This window comes from Lithobates pipiens, unplaced genomic scaffold (assembly GCF_037356315.1).
Source record: "Lithobates pipiens isolate NorthernLeopardFrog02 unplaced genomic scaffold, aLitPip1_a1.2 Scaffold_8, whole genome shotgun sequence".
Taxonomy (NCBI): Eukaryota; Metazoa; Chordata; class Amphibia; order Anura; family Ranidae; genus Lithobates; species Lithobates pipiens.
This window is the reverse complement of record NW_027507903.1, coordinates 499,767,731-499,782,412: the sequence shown is the minus strand read 5'-3', so window position 1 is coordinate 499,782,412 and position 14,682 is coordinate 499,767,731. Positions and strand designations below refer to the sequence as shown.

The window sequence follows — 14,682 nt, the reverse complement described above, 5'->3', positions numbered from 1 at the left end:
GACAGGAGGGGGGTTTACGTGCCCAGTAGGGATGAGCTTCGTGTTCGAGTCGAACATACGTTCGACTCGAACATAGGCTGGTTCGCCCGTTCGGCGAATTCCGAATGTTATGGGCCAGCGCGGCGGCCTTGTGTAGTGTGTTGGCGTCTAAAGCAGTTAGTGGGTGTTCTGTGTACCTTCAACACAGTATACACCGATTGTTATCGACGATTTTTCGTTCTCGCTCTTCTGTAGTGGTAGTTGTCTGCGTGCCTGACCGCTGTATACACCGCTATATTCACCTATATATCTAGCGATATATCTAACTTTTATAATAGAGCTTGCAGTCAGTGTTAGGAGATTGTGCGTGCTGTCTGCGTGCTCTGAATGCAGTATACACCGCTATATCCACCTATATAGCTAACTATCTTGCTCGTTTTAAATAGAGCTGTCAGTCAGTGTTAGGAGATTGTGCGTGCTGTCTGCGTGCTCTGAACGCAGTATACACCGCTATATCCATCTATATAGCTAACTATCTTGCTCGTTTTAAATAGAGCTTTCAGTCAGTGTTAGGAGATTGTGCGTGCTGTCTGCGTGCCTCTGAACGCAGTATACACCACTATATCAACCTATATAGCTAAATATCTTGCTTGTTTTAAATAGAGCTTGCAGTCAGCGGTAGGAGATTGTGCGTGCTGTCTGCGTGCTCTGAAAAAGACAGACGGCAAAACAAATTATACAGGGGTGATAACCCTTCCCTATGTTTTCCAAAAAGCTAAAATAGTTTTTTGACTGGAGCTACACTTTAAAAATGTACCAGTTGAAAATGACAAACAGATTCAACTTACACAACAAACCTACACAGTCCCTGTCTTGTTTGCACCGCCTGTATACTGCTGTTCTGAGTATATAGGGCCTGGGGGCCACACTATTTACTTTTTTTAATATTGGGTACGGGGTTCCCCATAATATGCGTACAAGACCCAAAGGGGCTGGTAATGGGCAGGGAGGGCTACCCATGCCATTTTTCTCAATGATTTTCAACCATATTGCAGAACCAGATATAACATTAAAACCGCAAGCAGTTTTAAATGACGTTATTTCCGTTAAATGTTCATTTTGTGCAGGGACTGTTCTAAACACGGTAAACACGTGGCACTTCACAGGCATACTACAGACACCCCCCAGGCACCATATTTAAAGGAATATTTCACTTTTTTTCACTTTAATCGTCATTAAAATCAGTGCTCCCGCCAAAACGGACGTTTTTAAATGTTTTTTTTGCATTGACCCATGTCCCCTGGGCAGGAGCCAGGTCCCCAAACCCATTTTAGGACAGTATCTTGCATATTAGCCGTTAAAATTAGCACTTTTAATTTCGAACGTTCGAGTCCCATAGACTTCAATGGGGTTCTAACGGTTCGTACGAATTTGGGGTCCGTTCGAAAGTTCTGGTGCGAACCGAACCGGGGGGGGGTTCGGCTCTCATTACTAGTGCCCAGTAAGCAAGTGGGTTAATTGCTGTCACTAACACCAATGTCGGGGTCTAGTTTTATGGTTGCTGACATCAATGCTGGGGATATTTGGACATGTCACTGGACCAATGCTGGGTGTATTATTGTAGTCGCTGACACCAATGCTGGGGTCTATTAGAGATGTCCCTGACACCAATGCTGGGGATTATTAGAGATGTCCCTGACACCAATGCTGGGGATTATTAGAGATGTCACTGACACCAATGCTGGGTCTATTAGAGATGTCCCTGACACCAATGCTGGGGATATTAAGAGATGTCCTGACACCAATGCTGGGGATTATTAGAGATGTCCCTGACACCAATGCTGGGGATTATTAGAGATGTCCCTGACACCAATGCTGGGGATTATTAGAGATGTCACTGACACCAATGCTGGGATTATTAGAGATGTCCCTGACACCAATTCTGGGGCATTATTAGAGATGTCACTGACACCAATGCTGGGTGTATTATTGTAGTCGCTGGGACACCAATGCTGGGGATTGTTAGAGATGTCCCTGACACCAATGCTGTTGATTATTAGAGATGTCACTGACACCAATGCTGGGGATTGTTAGAGATGTCAATTACACCAATGCTAGGTGTATTATTGTAGTCACTGACACCAATGCTGGGTGTATTATTGTAGTCTCTGACACCAATGTTGGGTGTATTTTTGTAGTCTCTGACACCAATGTTGGGTGTATTATTGTAGTCGCTGACACCAATGCTGGGTGTATTATTGTAGTCCGCTGACACCAATGCTGGGTGTATTATTGTAGGCGCTGACACCAATGCTGGGTGTATTATTGTAGTCGCTGACACCAGTGTTGGGTGTATTATTGTAGTCGCTGACACCAATGTTGGGTGTATTATTGGTAGTCGCTGACACCATGTTGGGTGTATTATTGCACTGTAGTCGCTGACACCAATGTTGGGTGTATTATTGAAGTCCCAGACACCAATGTTGGGTGTATTATTGCACTGTAGTCGCTGACACCAATGTTGGGTGTATTATTGTAGTCGCTGACTCCAGCTCTATGGGTTTAGTGTGGCCACTGATGCCCATTCTGAGGCGTATTAATGCTGTTGGTGACACCAATGCTGGGGGATAACATTATGATCGCTTACACCATTGTAGTGGCTGAGCCCAATGCTGGAGACTAGTACTACGGTCACTGACACCAAGGCACAGTGGAACACAAGCAGGAATAAAAAGCGTTCTTGTGGAGGAGAATAGTAACCCCCAGTATTGGAGTCAGTGGAAGCACTGTTAAATCTCTCTGCTATACTTGTACTGTAAATAGGAGAGGCTCTACTCCTCATAGTACTACATTGGTCCCTCTTATGTCATCATACAGCTGCCGTATCTAGAACCTAGTTGCTAGGAGACGGCAGCGGTGTACAATCACGTGGCCGGGGAACGTAATGACGCGTACGTAGCGGAGGGCGTGGCCGGCAGTGTGTGTGGGAAGTAGATAGAGGCCCGGAGACTCCTGTGTACAGGCCGCTGCCGCCGCTGTGTGTCTTCCTCCCGCCGCCGCCATGTGTGACAAGGAGCTGATGTGGGCTCTGAAGAACGGAGACCTGGACGCAGTGAAAGAGTTTATTGCCGGGGTGAGAAGGGGGACCGCCAATGACTGAGGGGGAACCTAGTAGTGAGGGGGAGTGCTTCCTGTCATTGTGGGGGAGGGGGTAACGAGTCTGCTGTCAGTATTGGCGGGGAGAGAGTCCTCTCATCAGTGTTGGGGGCGAAGAGTAGTGTCCTGTCAGTTGTTTTTTTTTTTGGGGGGGGGGGGGGGGGAGGGAAGAGGGGAAGTGTCCTGTCAGTTTTTTTTGGGGGGGGGGGAGAGAGAGAGGAAACAAAGCGTCCTGTCATTTTGGGGGGGAGGAGGGAGAGAGAAGTGTCCTGTCAGTTTGGGGGGAGGAGGGGAGAGAGAAGTGTCCTGTCAGTTTTGGGGGTGGAGAGAGGGAAAGATGTCCCTGTCAGTTTTGGGGGGGAGAGAGAGAAGTGTCCTGTCAGTTTTGGGGGGTGGAGAGAGAGAAGTGTCCTGTCAGTTTTTGGGGGGGTGGGAGAGAGAGAATGTCCTGTCAGTTTTGGGGGGTGGAGAGAGAGAAGTGTCCTGTCAGTTTGGGGGTGGAGAGAGAGAAGTGTCCTGTCAGTTTTGGGGGTGGGAGAGAGAGAAGTGTCCTGTCAGTTTTGGGGGTGTGAGAGAAGGGTCCTGTCAGGTTTGGGGGGTGGAGAGAGAGATGTCGCCAGTTGGGGGGGGTGAGAGAGATGTGTCCTGTCAGTTTTTGGGGGGTGGAGAGAGAGAAGTGTCCTGTCAGTTTTGGGGGTGGAGAAGAGAGAAGTGTCCTGTCAGTTTTGGGGGGTGGAGAGAGAAGTGTCCTGTCAGTTTTGGGGGTGGAGAGAGAGAAGTGTCCTGTCAGTTTTGGGGGGTGGAGAGAGAGAAGGTGTCTGTCAGTTTTGGGGGGTGGAGAGAGAGAAGTGTCCTGTCAGTTTGGGGGGTGGAGAGAGAAGTGTCCTGTCAGTTTTGGGGGGTGGAGAGAGAGAAGTGTCCTGTCAGTTTTGGGGGGTGGAGAGAGAAAAGTGTCCTGTCAGTTTTGGGGGGTGGAGAGAGAGAAGTGTCCTGTCAGTTTTGGGGGGTGGAGAGAGAGAAGTGTCCTGTCAGTTTTTGGGGGGTGGAGAGAGAGAAGTGTCCTGTCAGTTTTTGGGGTTGGAGAGAGAGAGAGTGTCCTGTCAGTGTTGGGGGGTGCCGGAGAGAGAGAAGTGTCCTGTCAGTTTTGGGGGGTGGAGAGAGAGAAGTGTCCTGTCAGTTTTGGGGGTGGAGAGAGAGAAGTGTCCTGTCAGTTTTGGGGGGTGGAGAGAGAGAAGTGTCCTGTCAGTTTTGGGGGGTGGAGAGAGAGAAGTGTCCTGTCAGTTTTGGGGGTGGAGAGAGAGAAGTGTCCTGTCAGTTTTGGGGGGTGGAGAGAGAGAAGTGTCCTGTCAGTTTTGGGGGGTGGAGAGAGAGAAGTGTCCTGTCAGTTTTGGGGGGTGGAGAGAGAGAAGTGTCCTGTCAGTTTTGGGGGGTGGAGAGAGAGAAGTGTCCTGTCAGTTTTGGGGGGTGGAGAGAGAGAAGTGTCCTGTCAGTTTTGGGGGGTGGAGAGAGAGAAGTGTCCTGTCAGTTTTGGGGGGTGGAGAGAGAGAAGTGTCCTGTCAGTTTTGGGGGGTGGAGAGAGAGAAGTGTCCTGTCAGTTTTGGGGGGTGGAGAGAGAGAAGTGTCCTGTCAGTTTTGGGGGGTGGAGAGAGAGAAGTGTCCTGTCAGTTTTGGGGGGTGGAGAGAGAGAAGTGTCCTGTCAGTTTTGGGGGGTGGAGAGAGAGAAGTGTCCCTGTCAGTTTGGGGGGGGTGGAGAGAGAGAAGTGTCCTGTCAGTTTGGGGGGGGTGGAGAGAGAGAAGTGTCCTGTCAGTTTTGGGGGGTGGAGAGAGAGAAGTGTCTGTCAGTTTTGGGGGGTGGAGAGAGAGAAGTGTCCTGTCAGTTTGGGGGGGTGGAGAGAGAGAAGTGTCCTGTCAGTTTGGGGGGGTGGAGAGAGAGAAGTGTCCTGTCAGTTTGGGGGGGGTGGAGAGAGAGAAGTGTCCTGTCAGTTTGGGGGGGGTGGAGAGAGAGAAGTGTCCTGTCAGTTTGGGGGGGGTGGAGAGAGAGAAGTGTCCTGTCAGTTTGGGGGGGTGGAGAGAGAGAAGTGTCCTGTCAGTTTGGGGGGGGTGGAGAGAGAGAAGTGTCCTGTCAGTTTGGGGGGGTGGAGAGAGAGAAGTGTCCTGTCAGTTTGGGGGGGTGGAGAGAGAGAAGTGTCCTGTCAGTTTGGGGGGGGGAGAGAGAGAAGTGTCCTGTCAGTTTGGGGGGGGTGGAGAGAGAGAAGTGTCCTGTCAGTTTGGGGGGGTGGAGAGAGAGAAGTGTCCTGTCAGTTTGGGGGGGTGGAGAGAGAGAAGTGTCCTGTCAGTTTGGGGGGGTGGAGAGAGAGAAGTGTCCTGTCAGTTTGGGGGGGGTGGAGAGAGAGAAGTGTCCTGTCAGTTTGGGGGGGGTGGAGAGAGAGAAGTGTCCTGTCAGTTTGGGGGGGGTGGAGAGAGAGAAGTGTCCTGTCAGTTTGGGGGGGGTGGAGAGAGAGAAGTGTCCTGTCAGTTTGGGGGGGGTGGAGAGAGAGAAGTGTCCTGTCAGTTTGGGGGGGGTGGAGAGAGAGAAGTGTCCTGTCAGTTTGGGGGGGGTGGAGAGAGAGAAGTGTCTGTCAGTTTGGGGGGGGTGGAGAGAGAGAAGTGTCCTGTCAGTTTGGGGGGGTGGAGAGAGAGAAGTGTCCTGTCAGTTTGGGGGGGGTGGAGAGAGAGAAGTGTCCTGTCAGTTTGGGGGGGTGGAGAGAGAGAAGTGTCCTGTCAGTTTGGGGGGGGTGGAGAGAGAGAAGTGTCCTGTCAGTTTGGGGGGGGTGGAGAGAGAGAAGTGTCCTGTCAGTTTGGGGGGGGTGGAGAGAGAGAAGTGTCCTGTCAGTTTGGGGGGGGTGGAGAGAGAGAAGTGTCCTGTCAGTTTGGGGGGGGTGGAGAGAGAGAAGTGTCCTGTCAGTTTGGGGGGGGTGGAGAGAGAGAAGTGTCCTGTCAGTTTGGGGGGGGTGGAGAGAGAGAAGTGTCCTGTCAGTTTGGGGGGGTGGAGAGAGAGAAGTGTCCTGTCAGTTTGGGGGGGGTGGAGAGAGAGAAGTGTCCTGTCAGTTTGGGGGGGGTGGAGAGAGAGAAGTGTCCTGTCAGTTTGGGGGGGGTGGAGAGAGAGAAGTGTCCTGTCAGTTTGGGGGGGTGGAGAGAGAGAAGTGTCCTGTCAGTTTGGGGGGGGTGGAGAGAGAGAAGTGTCCTGTCAGTTTGGGGGGGTGGAGAGAGAGAAGTGTCCTGTCAGTTTGGGGGGGGTGGAGAGAGAGAAGTGTCCTGTCAGTTTGGGGGGGGTGGAGAGAGAGAAGTGTCCTGTCAGTTTGGGGGGGGTGGAGAGAGAGAAGTGTCCTGTCAGTTTGGGGGGGGGTGGAGAGAGAGAAGTGTCCTGTCAGTTTGGGGGGGGTGGAGAGAGAGAAGTGTCCTGTCAGTTTGGGGGGGGTGGAGAGAGAGAAGTGTCCTGTCAGTTTGGGGGGGGTGGAGAGAGAGAAGTGTCCTGTCAGTTTGGGGGGGTGGAGAGAGAGAAGTGTCCTGTCAGTTTGGGGGGGGTGGAGAGAGAGAAGTGTCCTGTCAGTTTGGGGGGGGTGGAGAGAGAGAAGTGTCCTGTCAGTTTGGGGGGGGTGGAGAGAGAGAAGTGTCCTGTCAGTTTGGGGGGGGTGGAGAGAGAGAAGTGTCCTGTCAGTTTGGGGGGGGTGGAGAGAGAGAAGTGTCCTGTCAGTTTGGGGGGGGTGGAGAGAGAGAAGTGTCCTGTCAGTTTGGGGGGGGTGGAGAGAGAGAAGTGTCCTGTCAGTTTGGGGGGGGTGGAGAGAGAGAAGTGTCCTGTCAGTTTGGGGGGGGTGGAGAGAGAGAAGTGTCCTGTCAGTTTGGGGGGGGTGGAGAGAGAGAAGTGTCCTGTCAGTTTGGGGGGGGTGGAGAGAGAGAAGTGTCCTGTCAGTTTGGGGGGGGTGGAGAGAGAGAAGTGTCCTGTCAGTTTGGGGGGGGTGGAGAGAGAGAAGTGTCCTGTCAGTTTGGGGGGGGTGGAGAGAGAGAAGTGTCCTGTCAGTTTGGGGGGGGTGGAGAGAGAGAAGTGTCCTGTCAGTTTGGGGGGGGTGGAGAGAGAGAAGTGTCCTGTCAGTTTGGGGGGGGTGGAGAGAGAGAAGTGTCCTGTCAGTTTGGGGGGGGTGGAGAGAGAGAAGTGTCCTGTCAGTTTGGGGGGGGTGGAGAGAGAGAAGTGTCCTGTCAGTTTGGGGGGGGTGGAGAGAGAGAAGTGTCCTGTCAGTTTGGGGGGGGTGGAGAGAGAGAAGTGTCCTGTCAGTTGGGGGGGGTGGAGAGAGAGAAGTGTCCTGTCAGTTTGGGGGGGGTGGAGAGAGAGAAGTGTCCTGTCAGTTTGGGGGGGGTGGAGAGAGAGAAGTGTCCTGTCAGTTTGGGGGGGGTGGAGAGAGAGAAGTGTCCTGTCAGTTTGGGGGGGGTGGAGAGAGAGAAGTGTCCTGTCAGTTTGGGGGGGGGTGGAGAGAGAGAAGTGTCCTGTCAGTTTGGGGGGGGTGGAGAGAGAGAAGTGTCCTGTCAGTTTGGGGGGGGTGGAGAGAGAGAAGTGTCCTGTCAGTTTGGGGGGGGTGGAGAGAGAGAAGTGTCCTGTCAGTTTGGGGGGGGTGGAGAGAGAGAAGTGTCCTGTCAGTTTGGGGGGGGTGGAGAGAGAGAAGTGTCCTGTCAGTTTGGGGGGGGTGGAGAGAGAGAAGTGTCCTGTCAGTTTGGGGGGGGTGGAGAGAGAGAAGTGTCCTGTCAGTTTGGGGGGGGTGGAGAGAGAGAAGTGTCCTGTCAGTTTGGGGGGGGTGGAGAGAGAGAAGTGTCCTGTCAGTTTGGGGGGGGTGGAGAGAGAGAAGTGTCCTGTCAGTTTGGGGGGGGTGGAGAGAGAGAAGTGTCCTGTCAGTTTGGGGGGGGGGGAAGAGAGAGAAGTGTCCTGTCAGTTTGGGGGGGGGGGGAAGAGAGAGAAGTGTCCTGTCAGTTTGGGGGGGGTGGAGAGAGAGAAGTGTCCTGTCAGTTTGGGGGGGTGGAGAGAGAGAAGTGTCCTGTCAGTTTGGGGGGGGGGGGGGGAAGAGAGGTGTCCTGTCAGTTTTGGGGGGGGGAGAAGTGCCCTGTCAGTTTTGGGGGGAGAGAGAGAAGTGTCCTCTCTCTCTCCCCCCCCCCCCCTCCAAAACTGACAGGACACTTCTCTCTCTCTCCCCCCCCCCCAAAACTGACAGCACACCTCTATCTCTCTCTCTCTCCCCCCCCAAAACTGACAGGACACTTCTCTCCCCCCCAAAAAACTGACAGGACACTTCTCTCTCTCTCCCCCCCCCCCCAAAACTGACAGAAGTGTCCTGTCAGTTTTTTTTTTGGGGGGGGGAGAGAGAGAAGTGTCCTGCCAGTTTTTTGGGGGGGGGGAGGAGAGAGAGAAGTGTCCTGCCAGTTTTTTGGGGGGGGAAGAGAAGTGTCCTGCCAGTTTTTTTGTGGGGGGGGGGGAAGAGAAGTGTCCTGCCAGTTTTTTTTGGGGGGGGGAAAGAGAAGTGTCCTGCCAGTTTTTTTGGGGGGGGGGGGGGGAGAGAGAAGTGTCCTGCCAGTTTTTTTGGGGGGTGGGGGGGAGAGAAGTGTCCTGCCAGTTTTTTGGGGGGGGGAGAGAGAAGTGTCCTGTCAGTTTTTTGGGGGGGGGGGAGGAGAGATAAGTGTCCTGTCAGTTTTGGGGGGGGGGGGGAGAGAGAAGTGTCCTGTCAGTTTTGGGGGGGGGGGGGGGAGAGAGAGAGAGAAGTGTCCTGTCAGTTTTGGGGGAGGGGGAGAGAGTAGTCCTGTCAGGTTTTTTTGGGGGGGAGAGAGAGTAGTGTCCTGTCAGTTTGGGGTGGGGGCGAGAGTAGTGTCCTGTCAGTTTTGGGGGGGGGGAGTAGTGTCCTGTCAGTTTGGGGGGGAGAGTAGTGTCCTGTCAGTTTGGGGGGGGGAGAGTAGTGTCCTGTCAGTTTGGGGGGGGGAGAGAGTAGTGTCCTGTCAGTTTGGGGGGGGGGAGAGTAGTGTCCTGTCAGTTTGGGGGGGGAGAGAGTAGTGTCCTGTCAGTTTGGGGGGGGGGGAGAGTAGTGTCCTGTCAGTTTGGGGGGGGGGGGGAGAGTAGTGTCCTGTCAGTTTGGGGGGGGAGAGAGTAGTGTCCTGTCAGTTTGGGGGGGGAGAGAGTAGTGTCCTGTCAGTTTGGGGGGGGGGAGAGTAGTGTCCTGTCAGTTTGGGGGGGGGGAGAGTAGTGTCCTGTCAGTTTGGGGGGGGAGAGAGTAGTGTCCTGTCAGTTTGGGGGGGGGGAGAGTAGTGTCCTGTCAGTTTGGGGGGGGAGAGAGTAGTGTCCTGTCAGTTTGGGGGGGGGGGAGTAGTGTCCTGTCAGTTTGGGGGGGGAGAGAGTAGTGTCCTGTCAGTTTGGGGGGGGAGAGAGTAGTGTCCTGTCAGTTTGGGGAGGGGGGAGAGAGTAGTGTCCTGTCAGTTTGGGGAGGGGGAGAGAGTAGTGTCCTGTCAGTTTGGGGAGGGGGAGAGAGTAGTGTCCTGTCAGTTTGGGGGGGGGGGGGGGGAGAGAGAGTAGTGTCCTGTCAGTTTGGGGGGGGGGGGAGAGAGAGTAGTGTCCTGTCAGTTTGGGGGGGGGGGGAGAGTAGTGTCCTGTCAGTTTGGGGGGGGAGAGAGAGTAGTGTCCTGTCAGTTGGGGGGGGGGGAGAGAGAGTAGTGTCCTGTCAGTGGGGGGGGGGAGAGAGAGTAGTGTCCTGTCAGTGGGGGGGGGGAGAGAGAGTAGTGTCCTGTCAGTTTGGGGGGGGGAGAGAGAGTAGTGTCCTGTCAGTTTGGGGGGGAGAGAGAGTAGTGTCCTGTCAGTTTGGGGGGGAGAGAGAGTAGTGTCCTGTCAGTTTGGGGGGGGGGAGAGAGAGTAGTGTCCTGTCAGTTTGGGGGGGGGGAGAGAGAGTAGTGTCCTGTCAGTTTGGGGGGGGGGAGAGAGAGTAGTGTCCTGTCAGTTTGGGGGGGGGGAGAGAGAGTAGTGTCCTGTCAGTTTGGGGGGGGGAGAGAGAGTAGTGTCCTGTCAGTTTGGGGGGGGGAGAGAGAGTAGTGTCCTGTCAGTTTGGGGGGGGGGAGAGAGAGTAGTGTCCTGTCAGTTTGGGGGGGGGGGGAGAGAGAGAGTAGTGTCCTGTCAGTTTGGGGGGGGGGGAGAGAGAGAGTAGTGTCCTGTCAGTTTGGGGGGGGGGAGAGAGAGAGTAGTGTCCTGTCAGTTTGGGGGGGGGGGGGAGAGAGAGTAGTGTCCTGTCAGTTTGGGGGGGGATAGAGAGTAGTGTCCTGTCAGTTTGGGGGGAGAGAGAGTACTGTCCTGTCAGTTTAGAGAGAGAGGGGGGGGTGTCCTGTCAATGTTGAGGGGGGGGGGGAAGAGTAGTGTCCTGTTGGTAGCTCACATTAAAGGGAAGCCCAGAGTCTCTTGGCAGTATGAGCTGTTTGGGTTGGCTGGTAGGTAGGTAGTGTGTCTTTCATTAGTATAAACGCCTAGCTGGTTCACCTGATGTTTATATATAGAACATGCTTGTGTTTTGAAATTGTTTACCAGCCTTTACAGGTGTGTATTTATAGTGTACTTTAGGTGTGCTCAACAACTTGATGTATGACCATCCTAGATAATTATATATTTTAACAAAAAAAGTAATCTGTAGTTTGTCCATTAGTTTTTCACCATTGCAGCCATTACTGATTGAGAAGAGAGAAGTTGGCAGAAGGTATTTCTTGTATGATATTTACAGATAAATAGTTGTTGGGACATGTTTTCTGTCTGCTGCTGACCTGAGGGTTGTGGCCTGAATGTATAGTTCTGGAACAGTTTGATGGACATCACCCTTTGTTGTCCTCTGTATTTCTGTTTAGATCAAAGGGTAGGCAACCTTTTGAGCACAGTGTGCCGAAAAATGTTTTCAAAGAAATTGAGCGTGTCAATTTTATAACAAAAAAATGTCAACTTCACACTCTCAATTACGAGATTTTTTCGAAAGTAAATACTGTAAGCTACTTTAGAATTGAGAAATTAACATCCTGCACTCTCATGCCTCAGATCAGCCCCAATTCATACACTGTCACACCTCAGATCACTGTCCCCCCTGCAAATCTGTTTCTACACTATGCATCTGCCTAACCACTGTACTACCCTGCACATGTGCCCCACCAATGTACCTTCTTTCTCCTCTGCCCCCACACTGAACCCCCCCTCCCCCGCTCATGTTTCCCACCACTGTAACTACCTGCTCATCTGTCCCATTACTGTACCCCCTGCTTTTCTGTCCCACTACTGTTCCTCCTGCACATCTGGCCCACCTGCTCTTCTGCCCCACCAGTGTAACCCCCTGCTTATGTGTTCCACCAATGTACCTCCTTTCTCCTGTGAACCTCTGTACCACCTGCTCCTCTGCCCCACCGCTGTAAGCCCCTGCTCATTTTGTCCCACCAATGTACCCCTTTTCTCATCTGTCCCACCACGGAATCTACCTGCACATCTACCCCAGCGCTGTACCCTCCTGCTCTTCTGTTTCACCTCTGAACCCCTCCCACTCATCTGCTCCACTGCTGTACCTTCTTCTCATCTATGATATGCATGAGATGAAGAGTGGTGAAAAGAAGCAGAGATAAGACACATCTACCTGGCCTGGCACACTCATCCTGATCCACCTCTCTCATCCAGCCCACGTGCTCGTAGGTGATATCACATACAAGCATCTGGAATGGATGTGCAATGATGAGCTCAGGTCAGGGGCATTTTCTGAAAGCAGTGGGCCGGTGTGCAAGATCATAAGTTGGGCCCCACACCTGAGAAAAAGCAAAAGTTGGGTGTGATTTTCATTGTGCTGAATACTGGCTGTGGCTTAAAGGGACACAGAGTGCAGAGGGGTTCAGTAGTGACACAAAGGTTCAGGAATAATTCCAACAAAGTTCCCAGAAGCTCAACAGTAATTCCACAAACTGTCACTTGATTGTGGTTTTCTCAATCACACTGAAATCCCTTCTTTCTAAAATTGGTAGTGGCAGCCAAGCGAGTACTCTTCCTCCCAGATGGTGGATGGGGCTGGCAGGACTGTGATTGACTTCAGCAGTGGCCAATGACAGTCCTCCTCTTCCTGGAAACAGGGACGAGTCCCCCCCCCCCCCAGCAGAACTGCACCCAATCTCTTCTGCATCACAAAAGCTGATGGCTACAGCAAAGTTGGAGAACCAAAAAAATGTTTCCCATCTTTTACAATGTGGGGGCACAGTGCCTCCCCCTCAGTGCAGGTGCGTTGTGGGGAATTCTGAAATTGGAATGCATTAGTGGTGTCTCACTGACACCTCCCTGTGTTGCTTTGCTGATGGGGAGGGAGTCAAGTGCTGGGGATTGCCTATCCCTGGTTTAGAGGGATCTTCTCCAAATGCATCTTAAACCACTTCAATAGTGGGCTTTACCCTTCATATGACGTCCAGTCAGGATAGCTGAAACACCGCCTGGCTGTCTTTCTGCTATCGACAGAGTGGGAAGTGGTTAAATAAAATTTCCAGCTTTGTAATTTTTCTAAATTTGAACTAAAGGCAAAACAGTTTTTCTTAAAGTGATTGCAAAGGCTTGTGGTGTGTGTTATAATTAAAAAACAAAAACATGTTATGCAACCTGGATCCTCCTCTTCTTGGGTCCCTCTTTGCTGCTCCTAGCCCCTCCCCACTTTTGAGTGCCCCCTCAGCCAGCAGCTTGCTACAGGGGGCACCCAAGCTGAGTCTGAGCTCAATGTATCCATTCAGACAGATACCTGGCCCTGCCCCGCTCTCTTGATTGGCTGACTTTGATTGCCGCTTGAGCCAGTTGCACTGCTGCTCTGTCTCAGCCAATCAGGAGGAGTGTCCTGGAGGGGTTCTCACTGGCTTGGAACATGTGGGATGCAAACTTAAGCACCCTCTTTCCCCTATTGAGGTAGGAAGAGGTGTCAAGAGAAATTCTTTCGAAGGAGGAAGTAGAACCCGTTGGTGATCAAGAATCTTGTAAATGAGTGCTCTCAGGATGAATCTCTGGGTCCAGGGCTGTCTCATACACAGAAGACCACAGTGGGCTTCCTGCTGAATGTGATTTGTGCGAACCTAAAGTTCTGCTACTAGAATTGTTTTCCCCAAAGGCCATTTGTTTGGGTCCTAGTTAGAGGTCGACCGATATGGGTTTTTCTCTGGCCGATTCCAATATTTAGAAATCGGGTTGCCGATGGCTGATGATTTTGGCAGATGGCACTAATTGGCACTGGCAGGTGTCACTAGTTGGCACTGGATGGCAATGGCAGGTTTCACAGCCGACTGTGTAACTGAATGCTCTCTGCAGCGCCGCAGTGTGTGAAACTGTATGGAGAGAGAGAGGAGCTGACAAATTCAGTGTGATGTTGGAGGTGGATGGGACCCGGTGGTGGGTGGGTCCAGCAGCTATCCAGCCATTGATTGGGCTGTTTAAGAAAGAGGCGGGGCCACACATGTAGTGGCCCGCCCACCTCCTATCCCATTGACTGGTGTTGGATAGCTGTGTCCCGCCCACCCCCCCGACATCCAACCTCAATTTTGATAGCTCCCCTCTCTCTCCATACAGTTTCACACACCGTGGTGCTGCTCTGCCAACAGAGTGTGGAGAAGGAACCCCACGTTCCTCCTCTCTTCTCCACACTCTGCTTGCAGAGGTATGGCCAGTGTTCAATATCAGCCTAATTTGGATAATAATCGGCTGATTATTGCCAAATCAGCTGGAGTGTGGCTCTCGTGCGCGGGCACTTTTCACAGGGGGCACATATCAAGAGAAAACGCCGGCACCTCATTTACTCTCTGTGTTGTCCACAGAAACCAGACAGCCTCTTGCTTCAAGTTCCTAGCCTGAGATAAAATGTTGAAAGGAAGAATTGATTTCTCTGGGCTATTGACGGTTCTATGGTATGCTGTGAGCCAAAGGACTTTGCTCCTAACAACGCTAAGTACTTGCAAAGCATTCCCTTCATCCAATGCTTAGGGTCTTGGGGAGGGGGGGGGGGGGGGGATACAGTTTTAAACCTTATTCATGAAAGTTCTTGTTCTTCGGACCCAGGCTTTAGTTGCATCCTGTTCTGCTTGCCCAAACGCTACCATAAAGTAACATATGACCCAACATTCACATACATTGTGTGGCACCCCCTCTATTTAAGATAGACTGCTAAGTGCAAATCAAAATTTTACCTCGCGTTTTGTTAATGGGATAATAAGTCCTGGTAACCTTACGGTTCCTCAGTCTCCTCTTCCTGCATTAGGCCTCATGCACACTGGACGTTTTTAGCTGCTGTTTTTGGCTTTTTAGATGTTTTATTTATTTTTTGTGCAGTCAGTAAATGCCCCAGTGTGTTATCCTATGTGTCCATGCGCACACAGGCTATGGGTGGTTTCTAGCTTGGGGGGGGGGGGGGGGGAGGAACCCCTAGAACTAGTGGGTTTTGAGGAGTTTTACAGCTTTGAAAACGACTATAAACCGCCAAACGCTGAACAATGTGGCTATTCCGCATTTATCGGCCA

The 14,682-nt window shown here is 52.3% G+C and overlaps 1 protein-coding gene across 1 annotated transcript in view; it reads left to right on the top strand.

The window, feature by feature from the left end:
- The first annotated feature begins 2,932 nt into the window (after nt 1–2,932).
- Nucleotides 2,933–14,682, top strand: part of MTPN (myotrophin) — a 111,983-nt gene continuing 100,233 nt past the window's right edge. The window contains exon 1 of the mRNA XM_077469213.1: nt 2,933–3,112. Within this exon, the coding sequence (XP_077325339.1) occupies nt 3,041–3,112 (72 nt within the window). The 5' untranslated portion in view covers nt 2,933–3,040. The remainder of the gene's footprint in view (nt 3,113–14,682) is intronic.